This window comes from Rutidosis leptorrhynchoides, chromosome 2 (assembly GCF_046630445.1).
Source record: "Rutidosis leptorrhynchoides isolate AG116_Rl617_1_P2 chromosome 2, CSIRO_AGI_Rlap_v1, whole genome shotgun sequence".
NCBI classification, from domain to species: Eukaryota; Viridiplantae; Streptophyta; class Magnoliopsida; order Asterales; family Asteraceae; genus Rutidosis; species Rutidosis leptorrhynchoides.
In genome coordinates, this window is record NC_092334.1 from 431616232 (window position 1) to 431642208 (window position 25977).

Sequence of the window (25977 nt, forward strand, 5' to 3'; positions counted from 1 at the left end):
TGACGAAGACTCTCGCACTTTATATTTATGACTGATGGACTATTATGGACAAAACCGTATGGACATATCGAATAATCCAGGACAAAGGACAATTAACCCATGATAATAAACTAAAATCAACACATCGAACATCATGATTACGGAAGTTTAAATAAGCATAATTTCTTTATTTCATATTTTATCGCACTTTTATTTACTGTCATTTTATTTATTGCACTTTTAATTATCGTACTTTTTAATTATCGCAATTTTATTTATCGCACTTTAATTATTGTCATTTATTTTATGCTTTAAATTAAGTTATATTTATTTTTAATATTTTACATTAGGTTTTAACTGCGACTAAAGTTTTAAAATCGACAAGTCGGTCATTAAACGGTAAAAACCCCCTTTTATAATAATAATACTACTTATATATATTATATATATATATATATATATATATATATATATATATATATATATATATATATATATATATACACAAATATAGTTTTTAAAAATATAGCGTTAAACTTGGCTAGTTCCCTGTGGACGAACCGGACTTACTAAAAACTACACTACTGTACGATTAGGTACACTGTCTATAAGTGTTGTAGCAAGGTTTAGGTATATCCACTCTATAAATAAATAAATAACTTGTGTAAAATTGTATCGTATTTAATAGTATTTCGTAGCAAAAATATAACAATTTCGTATACACCTCTACGCACATCAGAAGGCTATAAATCCTAAACCGTAAATCGGATTAAGACGAGTCCTAAACAAAAAGTCATCTACTCGAACCGAACATTCTGGAAATTAACTTTTCCAGTAGCCCAGGTTACTGATCAGATCCCAAAAACAATAAGCAAAGTGTTCCAGTGAGTTCTTGGTGCTTGATGCTCATCACGGTTCTAATCCTTGATGCTTATAGCTTCAAGTGTACAACTCGTTGATGTGTTTGCATCATCTTTACCAAGTTTTGACCATCATGACACTAGTGTATGTCTAAGATATGTAGCACAACTCATTTAAGGTTGCAAGTAGGTTGATGAACCAAAGTTACATCAAGATCTTAGATCCGACACATACATGAGTTCTAGTAGTAATATTAAGCTATAAACTTGAAAGTAAACTAAATATACAAGATCTTAAGTTGTAGAACTTAGATCTTAGTTAGATCTTGAAGATCCTAGACTAGAAAGTCTAGATCTAGTGTTTTTAAGTTAAATCCTATGTTATGGAACTTGGATCTTCACTTTAATAAAATCATAAGTTATGAAACTTAGATTTTTATCTTGTAGAATGTATTTAAGCTTATAAGCTTTTGTTTACAACAAAGTTGGAAGACCATAAGCTATAGAAACTTAGATCCAACATAAGTGTATGAAGTTATAACTAGAAAGTTAAACTTCCATGTTCTTGAACTTACAAAGTTTATACTTTAGTTTCAAGAAAAATGAGATCAAGTTTAACTAGTAATACTTGACCAATATTATACAATAATGAAATAAATAAATAAAGTGAAGAAATAAACTAAAGTTACAAGTAACAAGTTCATGTTTGTTTCATACTTAAGAAGATTCAAGCCAAAGCTTGGATCTTAAGAAAATAAATCTTAAGTTTACAAAACATGAACACAAGTAAGATCTTAAAGCTTATGAACTCCAGATCTTTATAATACTTCAAATGTAGAACCATAAACTAACAAGCTTAGATTCTTGTTCTTAACTTCTCATCAAACAAAGGATGGAAGAAACAAGATTACATGAAGATACAAACTATAAAGCTTGATCTTTAACAACAAACAACAACAAGTAAATTGATGATGATACTTGGTGATTTTTAAAGGAAAAAGAAGAAGAAAAATAAAGTTTGTTACTTACAATTTAGTGAGAAAAAGAAAGAGTGAAAGTAGTGTAAGAATGAGGTGTGTGTGGAATGAGTTCAAACTAGCAAATAAGTAACAAAAAAGAAAAATGGAGCTCACTTGCCCAATGCTGACGGTTTGGAGGCCAAAAGGGGGTAGTTAACTTGATGCTTTCATGTATGGGAGGGTGGTGTATGCTAGGAAGAAGTATAAAGTTAAATGCATGGGAAGATGGTCATGCATGCTTGAACATTTTTGTCTCCTCATTTAACTAATTAATCCATCTTTAACCTTAAAGGATCATTAGCATAATAGTGGGCTTACTAGTAGTCCATTAAGTAATGTAGGGTGGGCTTCCAAGTCCAATAATATAAGCCCAAGTATAAGTAAGCAACAAATTAGTAAAAAACTCAAGTAATTAACTACTTACATTAGTTAATTAAAAATGATTAGTAATAATTAATCATGAACGTAAATAATATTCGAAATATTATTCGAGAAAAGCACGTGTCGAAAAGACAAGTCGGGACTTGGAAAGTCAATACGGTAACAAGTAAAATGTATAAAAATACATTTATTAACACGCAAGTATTACTAATAATAAATATTAATAATATAAGTCGGAAAATCCAGGGTCGTTACAGATTTCCTAGTTAATATTTGGTTTGTGGTTTGCGGTGGTTATATTCGAATGGTCTCCTACTAATTTAGTTTGATTTAGGATTTTCGTTGGTGTTTGGTCGGCCGTTTGACAGAGTCAAGTGGTTCAGACGTTTCTACTGGTTTGCTTCTTCGGCTACACTTGGGCTATTTCACTTGTTTCATTCGCTATGACATCTTTCACTTCTTCATTAGATGGTCACAATTTCATCGTCATATGAATCAGCTTTAGCTAATTACTTTTTGATGGAGATGTAGTGTTTGGTGGCCTTTTGTGTCAATGTCAATTGTTTAATGGTAGTTTGGGTGGTGCCCAATTGTTTGTATCATTTTAGATCTTTGGATCTAATATAATTTAATTTCTGTTTTTTGCCACACACACAAAAAAAAAAAAAAAAATCAATAAAATTAGTTATGAAAAGTTATCAAACCACATAATTATCTTATAATTATAGTTTACATAGTTATTAGCAATTAAACTATTTGCTCTTTTCAAAATATTGTTCACTTATAAAATTAATTAACAAAAATAATTGAGATACTTAATCGGAGTATCTAATAATTACATTTTACATAGTTATACACTTATACCTATTTAAGATCTCTTAATCATCATTCAATTAATGATTTTAAACCTTTTAATAATCATCTAATTGTAATTCTTAGATCTTAATATGTAATGGTGCGTAATATGGTTTGTACGCATAAAAGAAGACATAGTTGCTCTTGGAAAATGGAAGACATGTTTGGAAGCTATAAAATAGTAAGAAAAATACATTTCTAGCAAAATGATGTCTAGCGTCTAACTTCCAGCTCCTAGCTCCTAGCAAAGCATAAAGCATGTGAGCAGCACACATGCCACTTTTTCTATACCTCCAAATCTTTAGATTTCATAGAAATTTATGTGATTTTTATGTTTGCTGATAAGTTTTATAGGAATTTAGAGTGGCCTAATTATTTGTGTCATGCTTAAAACTGCATGTCAAAAAGTGTACACACTTTAAAATGATGGAAGAAGTTCATATTAGGGGTGCTCCTCAGTTCAGTTTTCTTGGTTTATTTTGTTCCATTTTAAAATTTTTTAGAGCAAAACCGAAAACCAAAATTGAAATTGATGAGAATACACATCCCCAACCCCACAGAGGATCTTACCAAACCATCATGTAACCTAAAATTTCCATCTTCATCATTCAACAATTCAAAACATGAGTATTAAAATATTGAGACATTGCACGAAACAAACAAACGCGTTAACTTTACCCACCAGTGAATATAATTGTTGAGTGACACTAGCGAAATTTCGGTTCTCCCATAAATTGAATCCTTGTATATGTTTTTGTAAAATTCGCCATGTTATTTACAACAGATATTATTAATTCATCAACAGTCATTCATATTTACCGAAACAATTAGGTGTAGAATGACCACCTTAGACTCCAAAATTCTATAAACAACAGCAGCAAGCCGAAACATAAATGAGAACAGATCATCATCTGATACTTGATACGGGTCCTGGGCAAATGAATGATTCATAGATCGACACCCTCATCAAGGCCTTTAGAACTGATCATCACGTTTGAATCTATTTGCTTGTCAAATTTCTTTTTCCTTCGATCTTCAAACTCTTGAAATCCCTCCATCTGAGAGTAAATGCTAATCCTTTTAGACCAATAACCGTTTTTTCAACATGTTTGCTTTGCATACACGGTTAAAAAACAATGAAGATGTGGCTGGTATGGTCTCGCTTTTCCTTTGCTTATCATTGTTTTTATTAGGATAATTAAATTGGGACGATTTACTACTTTTCACTTTTTGTGGCTGAAACTAAATATCTTATGATCAGGCAATTGAATATTAAACGTTACCTGTTGGAACTGATCCATAGATATGGGATTTCCATGCAATGAAATATTCTGTAGAGTCTTGCATTCTTTCAATAAACTTGGAGGAATCTGCAGAAGAACATATATTTTTATCAAAGTCGTACGACTATAATGACATGAAAATAAAAAAGAATACATGTAATCTACTAAACTGACAAGATAAATAAAGCTACCTGTTTCAGATTATTATGGTCTAAGCACAGAGACTTCAGATGAATGAGACTGCAAACCGATGTAGGAAGTTCTTCAATAGAATTTTCTGAGCAAAAAAAAAAAAAAAAAAAAAAAAAAACAACTAAGTTGTTTACTTTTTTTTATGTATTAAGTCCTGTTTCCATTTACCTCTGTTTCTGGAGGGGTGTCTGATACTATGTCTCCTAGAAACAAACCAATTTTCAAATTAAGTGACAGGTTAAGTGACAAAGAAATAACAATTTTACTTATTGAAATAAGAGTTGTATCATTAAGTGGAAAATAAACAGGCACAGTGAATTTGGAATACATAAATAAAGATGAAGTAAAAGCAAAAATAAAAAATGAAAATTACCATTTGCTTGCAGCTCTTCTAAAGAAAAGCAGCTTCCTATAGATTCTGGAAGAGACTTAAGTGTATTGTGCGATACATTCAGTAGCAACAACTGCATTTTCAGAAACTCAAATGAGCATTACAATATTAACATACCATACAAATATGCAAATGCATCACATTGGTTTTTGATGACAAAAAAACGTGAGATGTCAATAAAGAAGACGAGAGAGGTTTGCAAATTGCTAGGATTTGCAAGATGTATATATCAAATAAAACATCAGATTGACAAAATTTCTCTACTATATTTCATTTACAGAAATAGTCAAATAACGAATATGTGAGTGAGATGCTAGAAACAGTCACTTACATTGCGCAAGCTTCCTATGGTTTCAGGCAAGCTGGTTAACAAGTTAGCAGAAACGGATAACCGCTCAAGTCTCACCAACTGACCCACTAAACAAAAAAGCAATATGAAACAAAAAATGAACTTAATATATTGATAAAGAAGGCTTTATATTATATGTACATAAAAATGTGTGTCTGAAGATACCTTCATCTGGCAAAGTGGTAAGTTTATTCCCGTCGAGTATGATAAACTTTAAGGACTGAAGTTTCCCGATATTCATAGGAAAACGCGCAATCACATTATTTGCCAAAATCTGAGATAAAGGTACGAACATGTAAGATGTTATTACCTCATATTACCTCATAAGTTAAAAAGATGCACATATGTTCTAAGAAATACAAAATGTGATAATGCAAATGTTATACCAGTCTGTGCATATTTGTTAGTTTGCTGATCTCCTCTGGAACATCAACTGCGGTAGCCACATTAGAGACATGATGTGTACAGATTTAGACTCTAGAATATTTCTCAAACGCAATTAAAAAAAGAAAAACTGGAGTAAATAAAATTCAAAAATGATTCGTTGTCAAATAAGACACCAAATATGTAATGGTCATTCCTAAATTTTATGTAATAAAATAAAGGAAAAGAACATTTAATAGCCACAAATATCGACTACTGACTCTAGCAAAAGAAACGTGTGAAGCAGAATGTGTCAAACTGAATGCAGTTTGACAATAAAGTATATGATGTTCAAAAAGATTATATCATTACCTAATTTGTTCTGTGTCAAATCAAGTGTCCGTACTGATGTGCCGAGCTCGAGAACTTCATCTGGAAATGACTGTTTCACCGAGCACAGCAAAATACAAGTCAGAACATTAAACATCTACTCAAGGATTAACTAAGTGAATTAATTTTGGATTTGTAACCAAAAAAACAGAAATAGAGAGATGGGTACACATATGAGGTTTTCCTTGTTCACGCTACACGGAGAGAGCAATTATTATTACTCATATGTACACGGTCTAACTGAGTTACCAGGGTAGCATTTTCTACCCTTTCCCCGGCCACCGCAAGACATCGAGGTTTGAACCTAAGACCTCTTGTGAGGATATCAGGACACCGACCATTAGGCTATCTTATTCTTATGATGGTTTAAAACATAAATCAAGACAAACAAGCATACCACATGGATAATGAATAATTATACTAGATCGATATACTATACGGTGAATGTTAGAAAGAGGGTATGAAGTGACTGCCCGGATTGATTCTTGAATCGTGTATTGACCTTCTCTATAAAGTATTTCGACCCAACGATTGTCTTGGTTACACGAAATCTTTACAGGGATAAGATGAACTCACTAATCAAAATATCAGAGAGATTTTGTGTTTCTGTTGTTGTTGTGAATGCAGTATGCAAAAACCGAAAATAAGAAAAGTGATACATTCGGTAGTTATAATTTGAAAGGATGTAACCTTTCATTTTGAGCGGTAAAAACTGTTATACCAAAAGGTATAACACTTGGTTACCCCTTGGACCCCGCAAGGGGGCGCAGCCCCCTTGACCCCCACAATTACGCGACCACTAGTAGCCAACTCTTACGGGCGTGTACTCAACACTCTCCGAACCCGTTGTTGACTATAACTAGCTAACTCTTGCATTCAAGTAAATCGCAATTAGCTAAAATGAATGTTCGATGACACTAAAATCACCAACAGCGAATAAACCAGCTCTTACTATTATTATGCAGAATACTTCTTACCAGTGTAGGGATATACACATCGATTTTATAACTACTCCTTTTATAATGATTAGTCCAAATAGATTCTTACATTTTTCATAGTAATTTGAATTCATATTGTAACTCTACCGTGGATATTAGTTTCAAAACTTTCATTTATAGTCAAACTTTCAACTAAACTTACTTGCTTACAATTAAGTATCTTAAAACCCCCAATATTCATAACCTAAACCTTAATTTGAATAAACTAGATCATAAACTAAATACCTTAGCATAATTCTACTGTATTAAACACAAATAGAATGATTTGCAAAAGCGAATCTTGAGTATGAAAAAAATAATCAAAATTTGACCTTTAATTTAGCGTCGCGTAAAGCAACAATGCCAGTGGCGCGCCATCTAGAAAGACGACTGGATTTAGAATCGGTGTTCTTGCTGGCAAAACATCCCATTCTTCGCTAAAATCTGTTCTGATCGTCGACTGGCGGAGTAGTTGACAGCTATGTCGATGATGAAGAAGAATATTGGGCCAAAGATTTTCGGATCCGGGTTGGACTTTTCAGAATTATTTTTCGTGGTACCAAATTCTTCTTCGTTTTGTATTTTCTGAAGGAACAAAAAAAAAAAAAAAACAGAAAATTAAATCAATGACATAAGACGTTTACTTTGAGAAAGTTAGCTCAATTAATCGAGTCTAACACCAAATATTGATTTGTTGGCTATTTGATCGTCACTTAAATTCTAATTGAACTTTTGACAGATTCAAAACCGTAAATTTTAATATACTATTTTCATGACGTCTCACATTTTTTTAACATACATTTTGATCGTCATTCGGAATCAATCTCTCTATCCATATAACATTGAGAAAGAGAAGTTTCTTTACTCTTGGAGTGTATCACATATAAGTTTTATCTTTTGATTTATTAAAGTTTTTATGTTTAATTAATCGTGATTTCTTGAAGGATACATATTTGTGTTCTTCTATACATCATTAATTTAATTATATAGGTTATTGGATTTGGTTTAGACCACTCACTACGACAAATAACGATTGCCTTTTGTTGTTCTACAACAGCCACTATGCGATAGTTGTCGAAGTAGTCGTTGTGTCGTGGTGGTGTCGAACCACGACCGAGACAACGTCGGCGAGGTGAGGTGTCAACTTCTGATTTGATGGCCATAGTATCCGTTGCTTATTTAAAAAAAAAAAAAATTAATATCAAATATATATACCACACCTCTATATATTAAACACACTCATTTTCTTTTTCATCTTCATCACTCTCTTTCATTTTCATCATTATATCTTGAATAAAATTGTACAAATGGATAAAGAAAAACAAGTTGAAATACGATATGTTTAATTACGTAATGAAATCGGATTCTGGTGATGAAGAAGCCGTTAATTTCATAAAACTTGCATACAAAGCCGAAGCGTTAGTCGAGTATCAAAGAGAAAAAAATACCACGAATGTAAAAAAAAAAAAAAAAAAATAACTCATGTATTTTTTAATGAAAATTGTCCCTCTCACTTTTTATATTTTAAATAGAGAAATGATGCACTTGGTCGCCGAGGACTAACAATCTTTCAAAAGATTACATCAGCTATATGTCAATTGGCGTAAGGTGTTGCACCAGATTCTCTCGATGAGTATTTGCAAATGAGTGAAACCTCATCTTTTACATGTTTTGAACACTTTTGTCATTGTGTCACTGATTTATATGGTAGATAGTATTTGAGGGAGCCAAATGCAACTGACATAGCACGTTTATATAGTGCTCACGAAGAGAAACATGGTTTTAGGAGGATGTTGGGTAGTATTGACTGCATGCACTGGCAACGAAAAAATTGCCCAAATGTGTGGAAAGGGTAATACACTAGGGGTGACCAAAAAGGGCCAACGGTCATGCTCGAAGCGGTTGCTTCACATGATATGTGGATTTGGCATGCGTTTTTTGGTATGGCGGGTTCAAATAATGATATTAATGTTTTAAATAATTCTCCTCTTTTTGATTCACTTAAAAATGGATTCGTGCCACCTGCATCATTTTATGTAAATGGTCACCACTACACATTTAAACGTGTGAAGTGATGCAGGTGAAATATCTATACGTAGAAATCATCAGATGTCGAAAACCTTGGATTTATATATTCATTTATGGTGTGCCTTTTCAAAAGAATGCAATATTTACAAAACGTATCATGTAGAGGTCAAAACCTCGCAATGAAATCTATGAATGATGTACTACGTCTAAAGGGATTTGGACGGGTCATCACACAAATCTACCTTGAAGAACTCCAAATGTTCTTTCAACATCTTTGCGAGCACTTTCTTGAAACCTTTTGAACTTCACACGTTTAAAGTGAATCATAAATGAATATATAGCTTGAATACCAAAAGAGGAGAATTATTATAGACAGGAAACAAAGAGGAGAATTATTTAAGTGAAATTAAGAGGAGAATCATTTTTGATTCACTTAAAAATGTTTTGAATTGTAGCTTGAATCCGACGTTTAACATTATTATAGACAGGAAACAAAGTTTAGTACGAATTGATTGGAACGTGAACTGATTCCCTTTATTTACTCGATCTATATATCTTTAGTATAAATAATTAAGTAGATTAATATTAATAATATTAATACTATTAATAATTATATAAATAAAAATAATAATTATTAATACTGATAATAATAGTTATAAAGATAAAATGATATTTCTTATGATAATAATAATATATTGAATTATTTTCTATTAATAATAATTATAAGAATATTAATATTAATATTAATAATAATATTTTTTTTTAAATAATTATATGTTAATATTGTTATTAACAATAATGATATTCATTAATAATAAATTTAATAATAATAATAATAATAATAATAATAATATTAATAATAAAAGTAGTAATAATAATAAATCACAATAATAAGATTTTAATGAAATTGATAATACTAGTGTTATTAATGATATGATAATATTACTAATTATATTAGTATTGATATTAGTAATAATAATATCAAATTTCATATTTATATATTATAATTTTTAAAATAATGATATTAATGACACTAGTATTGATATTAATTTTAAAAGAAATAAAAATATTATTTTAACACCTATATTCAATATATTAATATTTACATATTATAGATAATTTAATATAATTATATTATATGTATTATATCATAATTAGTATTAGATTTTTTATATATTTTAATAATAATATCTAATAATTATAATAACTAAAATTAAAATTTTACTATTAGTTATAACAATAATGTTATTAACATTGATAATAATATTAATAAAAATGTAATGAATCAAATGTATCAATTTCATATATATATATATATATATATATATATATATATATATATATATATATATATATATATATATATATATATATATATTGTACATTAAAAATAATAATATAACTAGTACTGGTTAATATTACTATAAATAATATTCTTAATGTAACAAATTTTATTTTTAGCTTGTAATTACATTTGATATGTTAATATCACAATTTATCAATTATATCATAGTTACTAATTATATGATATGTAATTGAATATTAATACTCAATACACATATTATAATATACATACAAATCAAATATATTTATATATAGATTCTTTTTAAATTACAACATAATTATTTTATAACTTATCTTACCTTTTTAATTCAAATGTTTAAATCCTATTTTATTATTTTTAATTATCATATATACTTACATTTATATATATGTATATATATTTAATTACATATTTATTTATAATTAAATTGTTCGTGAATCGTCGGGAATGGCCAAAGATTAATTGAATGTATAACAACAGTTCAGAATCTTTGAGATTCGATTAAAATAAACTTTATTTATCATGTCAAAATCATATGAAGGTTAAGTTTAAATTTGATCAGAAATTTATGGGTCGTCACAGTAACTACCCGTTAAAGAAATTTCGTCCTGAAATTTGATCGAGGTCGTCATAGATAATAATAAGAATGTTTCCATGACTTATATGAGTTGGAAATTAGAGTTTTATCAACAATGAACAATATGGATAAAACAATTTGTTTATGTGAAGAGTACGAGTGAACTTATCACAAAAGAGTGAAATGAATAATTGCATGTTCATCTTAACCGGTGACGTAGTCACGGTTGATTTTCGGAATTCAATGGATTAAAGAAAATCTTTGAAATCTATAAGATCTGATTCTTCGGGATTTAAGGGAATTAGGATCTCTTTAATTAAATGTGGTCATCTGTCTCGATTGTTACGTCTGATTTTTTCTTTATAAATTAAACTCTTTCGTTCCATTATTCTCGCTATTCCTATAATTTATTTCTTAATTCATACATCCAAAAGATTGTGAAAATGCTTAATCCAGTTCTAATCCTTGATGTTTTCCTAGTTATCATTTCCGTCATCCTTCTTTTTAATCTTCTACTAGAAAAATCTGTTTACTTCTACTATTATCTTGGGATGATACTATTCTTAATTTTACCGTGTCTTTATATTGCTATTCGTATTAATATCCACGGTTTGTAACCTCCGTGTTGTTACTGGGCTTTATATCTTCTCTTATATTTTTGAATTCTTTGCATTTTTATTTTCTTCACCACCTCTAGTAAAGCGAGTAATCGTCCAGAATTCGTAAGTATGGAGTTTCGAATGAACTTCATGTTCTAAACAAAAAAGAACATAATAGCACGATTTGATTTGTCAATTTACCAGAATCACTGAGAATAGAACTATCAAGAATATATTTTCTTGATATGTTCGAAAGTTAAGCAGAATGAAAGAGTTATGTAACATGGCACGTGATGACGTTATGATCTGTGAATCATCACGTTCCATTAGAAACTCAGCATGACTTACTGTAATATAATCACGTTGATCAAGTGTCATTATATTATACTAACTTATGCTTCAGTTCTCAACACTACTTCAAAAACATTCATATTTTAAATTTGAAAGTTTCGGAATTTAGAAACTAAAACAGTTTCCCCTTCTGATGTAACACTGATATCGCGAAGAGATAAATGATTTCAGATAAGGATAGTTATGAAAATTATCGTCAGAAATATCGAGGATATTTATAATAGAGGATACGATAATATCTTAGAATTTTAGAATCAAATTGTGATGAAGAAATTCATTCACGATGATTTAGAGCGATTAAGGAGCAAGATATTCGCTAAAGATTTCATCAGAATCAGAATCATCAGGATTCTTTATGTACAAATTTAGTCCTTGTGATTTGTCCACAGCCTCCTTCATGGTTTGTTCAATCCATTTTCCAGTTCCAACATATCTGAGTTTTGCCAACATACTATTCGTTATCACCATTTTCGACTGTTAAGGTCGTTTATAGTTTTTGCTGCTTCATCAGTATTTTTCCAATTTCGGAGAACTAGTTCGCAGTCTGGGGTGTTTTTCAGAAACTTCACATTCACAGTATGTAAGTTTTGGAGATAGACGTTATATGTATATATAACTGTTGGCGTAGAATTACTGCGAAATTCGAGAATAATGATTCAAGCTTTTTAGTATGGCAACTACCATTACAAGATGCAGATGAGTACATGATAGGGTTTCAATGAATAAGTATAGTGATTCTTCGAAGAGGCTTTAAGATCAATGAAGTTGTTGGTAAGTTTACTGCTAATGTGGCGAGATATAAAAAATTCCTCGATAACAATGATGAAAAGATAATCGTTATAATAAGGCTTATTCGAATGAACAATTGAAGTTGATTTGCTGGAGCTGTGACAAAACTGTCTACTTTGAAAAGAGATTGAAAAGTTATTTAAGCTAATAAATTCCAAAGGGTATGACACGGATACGTGTTAAACGTTTACTCAGGTTCCAAGTGTTTTCAGGTGCATAGCTATATGCATAAATCTTTCCTTCCGTAGATGAGATGCGGTTAGTTCATCCTCTCGATTGAGGTGTTTTCAAGAATCATGAAAGGTTTGAACGTAGATTGTAATCATCAAGATACAAACGAGGTTTAAGATGAAATCAAGTGACAAACTTGAAGAATTGTTCAGTTTCATATGTTATAATCAATATTTTAATTCATTTTAATTATCCAATGCTAGTAGTTCAATAATTCATATGTAGTTTAATATATAATATTCGAATTAATTAATACGTATCATGACCCATTGTATACATGTCTCAGACTCGATCACAACTCAAAGTATATATATTATTTTAGAATCAACCTCAACCCTGTATAGCTAACTCGAGCATTACTGCATATAGAGTATCTATGGTTATTCCAAATAATATATATAGATGCGTCGATATGATATGTCAAAACCTTGTATATGTGTCCCGATATTTAAAATTCGTAATTAACAGTATTTAAATGACGATAAATAAAGTGCGTAAAATAAATAACAGAAATTAAATGACAATAAATAAAATCGCGAGAATTAAATTGCGATAAAATAAATTGCGATAATTAAAATGTAATAAGGAATTAGCAGTTAGCTAGGAACAGTTAGCAAGGATTTTGTTAGCGTGGAATCTTAACAAAATTTTACATAGTTAATTTGTTTGTTTATAACAAATTTTATTTTGTCCAATATTTTCTTCATTATGCCACTTGTTGGATTCTGATAGGTCAAAATCCAAATATGAAATTGAATGAAAATGGTTATTCTGTGGTGAACGGATTCGTATATCTATGGATGTAAGTAGGATAGTAAATTACTGTTGAATCAGATTCGAAGGATGTACAGTATAACTTATTAATGTGAAATCTAAATATTCCTCGGGTATTACCTACCCGTTAAAATATTTTCACCATTAACAGTTTGTACAAAAGAATTTTTAATTACAATCTTTATGAAAACATATATACATATATATTTTCTTCAGATGTAATCATGGATTTAATGAGTTAATATTCTATGAAACTCATTTGATTTATCGTTAGAACTAGAATACATGATCTCTAAAACATTAGAGATTACATAATCACCATGTCGAACGAAGATAGATGAGGTAGAACGATACGTAGAACAAAAATAATCGATGTAGAACAATCATGTAGTATGATGATTATGCTGGAGGTACAGAATGTGATGTTGTGGTATGGATTGTTGATGGTACTGGTGCTGTTACTGATGGTACTGCTGGTGCCGGTGATGTTGCTGAAGCTGGTACGTTTTGCACCACGTTTTCCAAATTGATTACTTGAGCGCGAAGCTCGTTGACTTCTTCCATTATTCCGGGATGATTGTTGATCGGGACGAGCGGATGAATAAGGTTTAGAATTGTGGATAAAATATAATTGTGTCGAGCTTCTCTGGAAATGAGGCTGAAAATGGTGTTGCGGATAGATTCGCCGGTAAGTGTTTCAGGTTCATCGCCAAGAGGTGAATTCGGTTGGTGGAAGGGACACCCTTCTTCACGTCTCCATTGATTAAGTCGACTACGAACCCATCTCCAATTCATCCAGAATTGAAGATGACTGATTGGTTGATCCATTTCAGTGACACAGCTTTCGGAGCTTAGGTGAAACTCCATATCGGAATAGCTGTCGGAATCCGAGGAATTCAAACTGGTTGAGGGATTCATCTCATACGATTAGATGAAGGATTTTTGATAAGAAATAGATTATAGAATGTATATTAGTACCCTGCAATACATAATTTACATATGCATATATAATACTAAAATCCCATAAGTTACGGAGGAATCTACGGAAACTGTCAGGCAAAGGTAACAATAACAGATACGCTAAGATATGAATTTATCTATACACTGTCTATGCAATAGAGGTAGTAAGAAGTGTCTAGACTTTAAGGATGATAAGAAAATAATTTTCGACACTAAATGATAAGCAAAACTTTTGACATGCAGACACGGTCGAAGTCCAGACCCACTAACGCATCTAAACAACTATCAGTTAGATACACTAATGCAAGACCTAGTTCGCTAAGACTACCGCTCTGATACCACATGAAGCGACCTGTCCTAATCCATAAGGACAAATACAATAACACATGATTACATTGCGAGGTATTTGACCTCTAAATGATACATTTTACAAATATTGCATTCGCTTTTGAAAGATAAAATTTCATTACATCGAAAGTTGACAGCATGCATACCATTTCATAATGTATCCAATCTATAATTGACTTAATAATAATCTGGATGAACTCAACGACTCGAATGCAACGTCTTTTGAAATATGTCATGAATAACTCCAAGTAATATCTCTAAAATGAGCAAATGTACAACGGAAGATTTCTTTCATACCTGAGAATAAACATACTTTAAAGTGTCAACCAAAAGGTTGGTGAGTTCATTAGTTTATCATAATCGATCATTTCCATAATTTTAATAGACCACAAGATTTTCATTTCCATTTCTCATAAATATACGTCCCATACATAGAGACAGAAATCATTCATATGGATTGAACACCTGGTAATCTACCTTAACAAGATGTATATAGAATATCCCCATCATTCCGGGACTCCCTTCGGACATGATAAAATCGAAGTACTAAAGCAGTTCAAATTCTCTGATTGGGGCTTGTTAGTGCCCATAAATCTATCTTTAGGATTCGCGTCAATTAGAGAGTCTGTTCCCTAATTCTTAGATTACCAGACTAAAAATGGGCATATTCGATTTCGATCATTCAACCATATAATGTAGTTTCGATTACTTGTGTCTATTTCATAAAACATTTATAAAAGCAGCGCATGTATTCTCAGTCCTAAAAATATATATTACAAAAGCATTTAAAAAGGGAGCAAATGAAACTCACTATACTGTATTTTGTAGTAAAAATACATACGACGATATTGAACAACTGAACAATGTAGGGTTGGCCTCGGATTCACGAACCTATATCATTTGTATATATATTAATACACATATTTGCAATCGAACAATTATTTATATGTGAATTTCTTAGTTATATCATATTCATATTATATATATATATATATATATATATATATATATATATATATATATATATATATATATATATATATATATATATATATATATATATATATATATGTTTCTTATATTCATTTTGTATATAAAAATATTAGTTTTGTTATATATATATATATATATATATATATATATATATATATATATATATATATCATTTGTTTGTTAATGAAAATAGTAATTATAGTAATATTAAAATAATATTAAGTATGATAATAATTAGAATACTTAAGATTTCTAAGAATAGTAATAATGTTAATAATTCTATTAGTGATAATAACTATAAAAATATTAATTTTATTGTTAATGATAGTTATGATAATGATTTTCGTAATTACATAATAATAATACTCATGATAATATAAATGATAATACTTATAATCATATTAGTGGTAATAATAATAATAATCTTAAAATTAATATTAATGATGATAATAATATTTATAGTCATGTTAATAATACTCATTCTAATGATAATAATATGTAATTTCATTATTATAGTATTACTAATTACTAATAATTAACTTAACCATAATAATATTAATAACCATATTGATAATGATAATCATTTTAATAATAATAATTGTAATGCTAATACTAACACTTATGATAATAATAATGATAGTCATGATAATAACAATTGTAAATATGATGATAATAATAATTTTAATGATAGTAATAATAATTCTAATAATAATAATAATAATAATAATAATAATAATAATAATAATAATAATAATAATAATAATAATAATAATAATAATACTTATAAGAATAATAATTATGATAATGGTTATAATACTTTAAATTATGATAATGATAATAATAATAGTTACAATACTAATAATAATTATAATACATAGCAATAATAGCAATAATTAATAATAACAATAATAATAATAACAATAATAATGATAATATAAATTTTAAAAATAGAAACTACCTTTATAAAGCCATTTAAAAAAAATAGCCAAAACCCGGGCTCGAAACCGCAACCTCCCGCTCACCCGTATACCCTCATAACCATTCTGCTGTACTCTATTATCTGATTTAATACTGAACCGAAATATATATAATACTCGTATTTTATTTGTTCATCTTCTTCCTCATTAAATTGATTAAAGATCAAACTAACTTAATAGCTAATCCATTCATTAATTTAGAGTTTACAATTGACACAGAACTTTTAGAGATCGATTAAATTGTTTAAAACAGGAGTATTTAAATCAAAATAGCTGAGACAGAAGTAAATAAAGACGTATGAACTTCAATTCAATTTCAATTTTAGAGACTGTAATAGACCACGATCATAACATGAAAAAGTTTGCATTTCCCTTCTAGAAACTATATGAATCGTTAATTTCAACAAAAGCTTGAAAACAGATTCGAATTTAGTGATGAACACAAAGTTGACTTTTTGAGTTTAAAAGTTTGACTCAAGAATTCGCATTTGATATTACGAATTGGGATTTGGGACTTTTCAGAAAGTTTTAACATGGAATTCCTAATAACTCTGCATATCTAGTTTTTGAAATTCTTTAAGAAATTGAGTTGTTTGAAAATCTAATCAAGAACAGGGCAGGCGAAAGTTTTGCTCATCGATTTTTTTAAAATTTAATCAAATAAAATTTAATGAAGGTGATAATTGAATATGGAAAGCGGTATGATTCCTTTAACACTAATATGGATCGATTTATATAGAAATTCTTGTGATCAATCGTAATTATTCGGCCAAAGTTAAAAGGACAGTAAATAAACTAAAAAAATAAAAGAAGATAGGTACTCCTAACAGAATTTGTTTTGAATTGTAGCTTGAATCCGACATTTAACATTATTATAGACAGGAAACAAAGTTTAGTACGAATTGATTGGAACGTGAACTGATTCCCTTTATTTACTCGATCTATATATCTTTGGTATAAATAATTAAGTAGATTAATATTAATAATATTAATACTATTAATAATTATATAAATAAAAATAATAATTATTAATACTGATAATAATAGTTATAAAGATAAAATGATATTTCTTATGATAATATTAATATATTGTATTATTTTCTATAAATAATAATTATAAGAATATTAATATTAATATTAATAATAATATTTTTTTTAAATAATTATATGTTAATATTGTTATTAACAATAATGATATTCATTAATAATAAAGTTAATAATAATAATAATAATAATAATAATAATAATAATAATAATAATAAAAGTAGTAATAATAATAAATCACCATAATAAGATTTTAATGAAATTGATAATACTAGTGTTATTAATGATATGATAATATTACTAATTATATTAGTATTGATATTAGTAATAATAATATCAAATTTCATATTTATATATTATAATTTTTAAAATAATGATATTAATGACACTAGTATTGTATTAATTTTAAAAGAAATTACAATATTATTATAACAACTATTTTTAATATATTAATATTTACATATTATAGATCATGTAATATAATTATATAATATGTATTATATCATAATTAGTATTAGATTTTTTTATATATTTTAATAATAATATCTAATAATTATAATAACTAAAATTAAAATTTTACTATTAGTTATAACAATAATGTTATTAACAATGATAATAATATTAATAAAAATGTAATTAATCAAATGTATCAATTTCACACACACACACACACACACACACACACACACACACACACACATATATATATATATATATATATATATATATATATATATATATATATATATATATATATATATATATATATATATATATATATATATATATATATTGTACATTGAAAATAATAATATAACTAATACTGGTTAATATTACTCTAAATAATATTCTTAATGTAACAAATTTTATTTTTAGCTTGTAATTACATTTGATATGTTAATATCACAATTTATCAATTATATCATAGTTACTAATTATATGATATGTAATTGAATATTTATACTCAATACACATATTATAATATACATACAAATCAAATATATTTATATATAGATTCTTTTTAAATTACAACATAATTATTTTATAACTTATCTTACATTTTTAATTCAAATATTTAAATTCTATTTTATTATTTTTAATTATCATATATACTTACATTTATATATATGTATATATATTTAATTACATATTTATTTACAATTAAATTGTTCGTGAATCGTCGGGAATGGCCAAAGGTTAATTGAATGTATAACAACAGTTCAGAATCTTTGAGATTCGATTAAATAAACTTTGCTTATCATGTCAAAATCATATGAAGGTTAAGTTTAAATTTGGTCGGAAATTTCCGGGTCGTCACAACGGGGATGTCAAGCCCTATAGATTCATATATAACTACTCGCACCCACCAGTTTTTATAATCGGCGGTTACTAGTTACCAAATCTAAGGGATTTTAGGTTCAAACTCAGTGTAGAATTATGTATATACTTGTGTCCATTGTGTTTAAAATAAAGTGCATGTATTCTCAGCCCAAAAATATATAATGAAAAAGCATTTAAAAAGGGAGCAAATGAAACTCACCTTAGCAGCACATAAGGTCATTCACCGAAATGTGACCGAAACTTGGAATGCAAAATAACCGTAGATCTCAACCTAGAGAACATATGTTGGTCAATACATGTCTAACAAGCTAGGTCAGGTCATAGTGTATCACAATCCTAATGCTCGAGACCGACATGCAAAAGTTAACAAAAGTCATCTCAAAAGTCAACCTGACCCAATATGATCTTTAAATCTATACATGTTTATTATATTAACATAGTATAAGTCTTGATAATTGAACGAATTTATAGTTTATAAAACTCAAAATATTATTTATTTCAGGAGCTATATTATATTTGAATTATCATGGCGATCGAAAATATTTTATTATTTCACATAGTTTTTCAATACTTGTAAAATCAGATTATAGTGTTTATAAAGCTTTAAAACATGATAAGACAGTCAACTTTGACAATTGTTCAACAAAACGAGACGTGCCTTATATAGAAATTCATTTACTCGATTAGTAATATCTAAAAATCTAATTTATCAATCTCATAGACAAGTTGTTTAAATATTAATTTACAGTTTCAAACACAATTTCAATTAACGTCAAACATAATTCAGTTGACCATATATTTTAATCCGTTTATCGAAATCACGCGATTTCTAAATGAAAAATTATTAATTTTTCGATAGCTTTCCAATGACATGCATATCATATACTTTATATCAGTAGAAAATATATCAAATTCGTGATTCATCATAAACTATCTAATGACAAATTTAAAGCATACAAGCATGCATAAACATATATACTCGAGCACTAGACATGGATACACTATTAATATATAAAAGATAAGATATGAATGCTCACGTATCAATATTGTGATTCAATATTGCAGGAAAGTACGTAGACGTAAAGATAGTAGATGACTGTATGGTTGGTCTTGGATTCACGAACAATACCCCGAATAATACCCAATATTTTCTTAGTTTAAAACTGTTTGAAACCCGATTTAAAACACCCTCGTATATACCTTATTATTATTAAACTTAAATTAAAATTAAAATTATAATATAAATATGCATATCGAGAGAAAGAAAGAGATTGAATTGGTGTACATAAATCGGCAGAACAAGACTGGCTTTTATAGGCATTTGTGAGACAGACGGCTCCGCTATCGCGAAGCGTTTATGCCTTACAGCTCCGCGATTGCGAAGGTGCGCATTTCCAGCTCAGATATTTTTTGTTCACTAGCTTGTCGACATAATTAATTAAATATATATAATATATATAATTATATATATATTATATTATATTCTTGTGCATAGTTGACTGGTAATTTTAGCTCCGCTGTCTCTTACATTTACGCCCAGTTTATGTCTCGGTTCCAGTTTCTCGAACGTCTTTTCGTACACTTAAATATCTTGTAATTTACGGTTCGCGATAAGTACCTTTATCAATAATTAGACTTATTTGCAAATAAATTATCTTATTTGAAATGTAACTTATACATTTTAATATTTTGGTCATTTGCTTCTTTAAATCGTCTTTTCGTTATTTACTACAATATAATTAATAGTATTTTTAAATCAAGACATTTTATATCTAAGTTAATATTATATTTTATAACATTGTAAAATATACATATATTTTCGTTTAGAAATATATTAATTTGTGTAGTGACCCGAACTTTTCCATATTTATATATATTAAATGAAATTGATATTTACATGATTAAATGTTTCCAACATGTTAAGCAATCAAACTTGTTAAGACTTGATTAATTGAAATGAGTTTATGTAGTCAATTGATCACCCAAGTTGACTGGCGATTCACGAACATTTAAACTTGTAACAACTACATGATGATATATATGGATATATATATATAGTTAACATGAGAATTATCATAAGTAAGTATCACACTAAGTATATTAACAATGAGTTATATACATAAAAATGAGACTATTGAATTAAGAAACTCGAAACGATATATATAACGATTATCGTTATAACAACGTCTTACTAAATACATACGAATCATATTAAGATATTGATACCCTATGTTTAACATGATAAAATGATAATTAAATATATCATTAAGTGTGTTAACAATGAACTTCATATGTAAAACAAGACTACTAACTTAAGAGTTTCGAAACGAGTTATATATGTAACGATTATCGTTGTAACGATGTTTTAATATATATATATATATATATATATATATATATATATATATATATATATATATATATATATATATATATATATATATATATATATATATATATATATATATATATATATATTGTATCAAGATATATTCATACACCATGTTATCATGATAATATGATAATTTAACATCTCATTATATATAATAAACAATGGGTTAACTACATTTAATGAGATCGTTAACTTAAAAGTTTCAAGACAACACTTACATGTAACGACTAACGGTGACTTAACGACTCAGTTAAAATGTATATACATGTAGTGTATTAAGATATATTAATACACTTTTGAAAGACTTCAAGACATATATCAAAACACTCATACTTAACAAAAATGCTTACAATTGCATTCCCATTCATTTTCGTCAACAATTCTACTCGTATTCATTCAGTCTTCGTACTCGTATTATACCCAGCTTCTAGACATACTTACTAGGGGTATATACCAATAGGAACTAGCATGGGATTCCACTCTTAATTATGTCATGCATGACTAATCAATTTTAACATCTACCATGAACTAGTCAACTAACAAGAACTCCTTTTAACCCCACTCACCACTCACCATTCACTTCATTTCATTTCCATTTTCCTTTCTAATTCTCTCTCAACACACACATACTCCTATGAACGAATTTTTCCAGTAACCAAATCATCATTTTCATCAAAAACTACTTCAAGAATCAAGCTATAATCATCATAGGAAGAACACTTCAAGAACACTTCGAAAATCCTTTCAAGTTTGCAAGTATACTTCCAAGCTTTCTAATCCATTCCAGGTAATCATATAAGATCAAGAAACCTTTGTTATTTATAGTAGGTTATCTTTATTATTCAAGGTAAAACTCATATCCAAACTTTGATTCAATTTCTATAACTATAACTATCTTAATTCGAGTAGAAATCTTACTTGAACTTGTTTTCGTGTCATGATTCTACTTCAAGAACTTTCAAGCCATCCAAGGATCCTTTGAAGCTAGATCATTTCTTGTCACTTCCAGTAGATTTACCTACTAAACTTGAGGTAGTAATGATGTTCATAACATCATTCGATTCATATATATATAACTATCGTATTCGAAGATTTAAACTTGTAATCACTAGAACATAGTTTAGTTAATTCTAAACTTGTTCGCAAACAAAGTTAATCCTTATAACTTAACTTTTAAAATCAACTAAACACATGTTCTATATCTATATGATATGCTAACTTAATGATTTAAAACATGGAAACACGAAGAACACCGTAAAACTGGACATACGCCGTCGTAGCGAAACCGGGGCTGTTTTGGTTTGGATAATTAAAAACTATGATAAACTTTGATTTAAAAGCTATACTTCTGGGAAAATGATTTTTCTTATGAACATGAAACTATATCCAAAAATCATGGTTAAACTCAAAGTGGAAGTATGTTTTTTCAAAATGGTCATCAAGACATCGTTCTTTCGACTGAAATGACTACCTCTACAAAAACGACTTGTAACTTGTATTTCCAACTATAAACTTATACTTTTTCTGTTTAGTTTCATAAATTTCAGTTCATTATGAAACCATAGCAACTCGAATCACTCAAAACGGATTTAAAACAAAGAAGTTATGGGTAAAACAAGATTGGATAATTTTGCTTGTTGTAGCTACGTGAAATTTGTAACAAATCTATACAAATCATAACTTAACTAACTTATATTGTAATACACATGTATTCTAACATATATTATGTAATCTTGGGATACCATAGACACGTATACAATATTTTGACATATCATATCGACCCATTTATATAATATATTTCGGAACAACCATAGACACTCTATATGCAGTAATGCTTGAGTTAGCTATACAGGGTTGAGGTTGATTCCAAAATAATATATATACTTTGAGTTTTGATCTAGCCTGAGACTTGTAGACACTGGGTCGTGGATTGATTCGATATATTATATATTGCTTTATTTCTGTACATCTAACTGTGGACAACTAGTTGTAGGTTACTAACGAGGACTGCTGACTTAACAAACTCAAATCATTAAAATGTAATAAAAATGTTGTAAATATATTTTGAACATACTTTGATATATATGTACATATTTGTTATAGGTTCATGAATCGACTAGTGGCCAAGTTTTACTTCCCGACGAAGTAAAAATCTATAAAGGTGGGTTATAGTCCCACTTTTAAAAATTTAATATTTTTGGGATGAGAATACATGCAGTTTTATAAATGTTTTACGAAATAGACACAAGAAATCAAAACTACATTATATGGGTGAATGATCGAAGCCGAATATTCCCCTTTTTGCTTGGTAGCCTAAGAATTAGGGAACATCACTAATTTTGAGAATTAATGCACCCCTAATTGACGCGAATCCTAAAGATTGATCTATTGGGCCTAACAAACTCCATCCAAAGTACCGGATGCTTTATTACTTTGAGTTTTTATATCATGTCCGATGGATGTCCCGGAATGATGGGGATATTCTTATATGCATCTTGTTAATGTCGGTTACCAGGTGTTCACCATATGAATGATTTTTATCTCTATGTATGGGATGATGTTTATGAAAAAGGAAAATATGAAATCTTGTGGTCTATTATTATGATTGATAAATATATAGGTTAAACCTATAACTCACCAACATTTTTGTTGATGTTTTAAGCATGTTTATTCTCAGATAATTGTTAAGAGCTTCCGCTGTTGCATACTAAATTAAGGACAAGATTTGGAGTCAATGCTTGTTTAATATTGTTTGAAAACTGCATTTGAAAACATATATTGTTGTGTAATATTATTGTAAACCATTATGTAATGGTCGTTTGAAAACGCTATATTTTTTATTATCAATTTTAAACCTTTATCGATAAAATAAAGGTTATGGTTTGTTTTAAAATCGAATGCAGTCTTTGAAAAACTTCTCATATAGAGGTCAAAACCTCGCAACGAAATCAATTAATATGGAACGTTTATAATCAATATAAATGGGACATTTCAGTTGGTATCCGAGCGTTGGTCTTAGAGAACCAGAAAATTGCATTAGTGTGTCTTACCGAGTTTGTTAGGATGCATTAGTGAGTCTGGACTTCGACCGTGTTTTCTTTAAAAACGATTGCTTAACACTTTTTGTTGGAAACTATATATTATTAACATGTAAATATTATGTGATATATTAATCTCTTAACGTGTTTGATATTGTGTGATAGATGTCTACCTCCAGTACAAATCCCATCGACTCACCTAATAATAATGAAGAGTCGAATATATTTTGGGAAGATTCACAAATTCCCGAGGAAGAACCGGAAGAGGAGGAACCGGAAGAGGAGGAACTGGAAGAAGAGGAACCGGAAGAAGAAGATGTTTCGGAGGATGAAATATTAATACCTATAGTAAAACGATTAAATAAAAGAAGATCCTCAACCAATGGACCAAAGTTAAAAATGGTCAATGGTGTTTCCGCCAAGGAAGCAAAATATTAGGAAAATTATCAATTTTCTGATGAATCGGATCCCGACGAGGATTTCGATGATGTTATAGAAATTACCCCAACTCAATTTAATAAGACAAAAGAGAATAATAAGGGAAAGGGCTTCAAACTAGAGAAACCTGATTCCGACCCCGATGAACTTTATGTGTATCGTAAACGCCCGTATTTCTTAGATTTTAACAATAATCCGGGAACATCTAGGCCACCAGGTTTTTCTAAACCATTTGTGAAAATGACGGCTCGTATTAGAGGATCACCATGTATCCCTAGGAAATTAGCCAAACGAACTAAGTCCGAAGAAGAAGAAACGAGTGAGTTGGAATAAAGAGTTGTAATCATGCTGTGTAATATATGTTTTGTAGTGTGTTTGTATTTTTATGTTATATGTAAAAATTGCTTGTATTGTTTGTTAATTATATTTTACGAATCTAATCCTTGTTTATTTTACAGTATAAAAACAAAAATGGACGTTAAGGATAGATAACCAAAAATTTTAGAAGACCTACCAGGAGATATGATTGATGAAATCTTGTCTAGAGTAGGGCAGAATTCATCAGCACAATTATTTACGGCAAAATTAGTTTGTCGAACATTTGAAAGACATTCCAGGCATGCCTTAGTTTATAAAAGGCTTTCCTTTGAAAGATGAGTTATATCACATTGGGGAGACTTTAAGTTACGCCAAGTTTTCTTTAAGGCATCTAGTGCTGGAAACCCAGATGCAAT

At 28.8% G+C, this 25977-nt stretch overlaps 1 protein-coding gene across 1 annotated transcript; it reads right to left on the bottom strand.

Annotated features, from left to right (window-relative positions):
• Window positions 1–3765: 3765 nt before the first annotated feature.
• On the bottom strand, window positions 3766–7509 carry LOC139892393 (plant intracellular Ras-group-related LRR protein 7-like). The gene is made up of 9 exons (XM_071875460.1): window positions 7372–7509; window positions 6045–6114; window positions 5696–5742; window positions 5475–5583; window positions 5292–5377; window positions 4943–5033; window positions 4569–4654; window positions 4378–4464; window positions 3766–4152 (listed from the first exon to the last, which is right to left on the bottom strand). The coding sequence occupies exons 1-9, from the start codon at window positions 7468–7470 to the stop codon at window positions 4042–4044; spliced, it is 786 nt and encodes a 261-aa protein (XP_071731561.1). The 5' UTR covers window positions 7471–7509; the 3' UTR covers window positions 3766–4041.
• Window positions 7510–25977: the final 18468 nt, after the last annotated feature.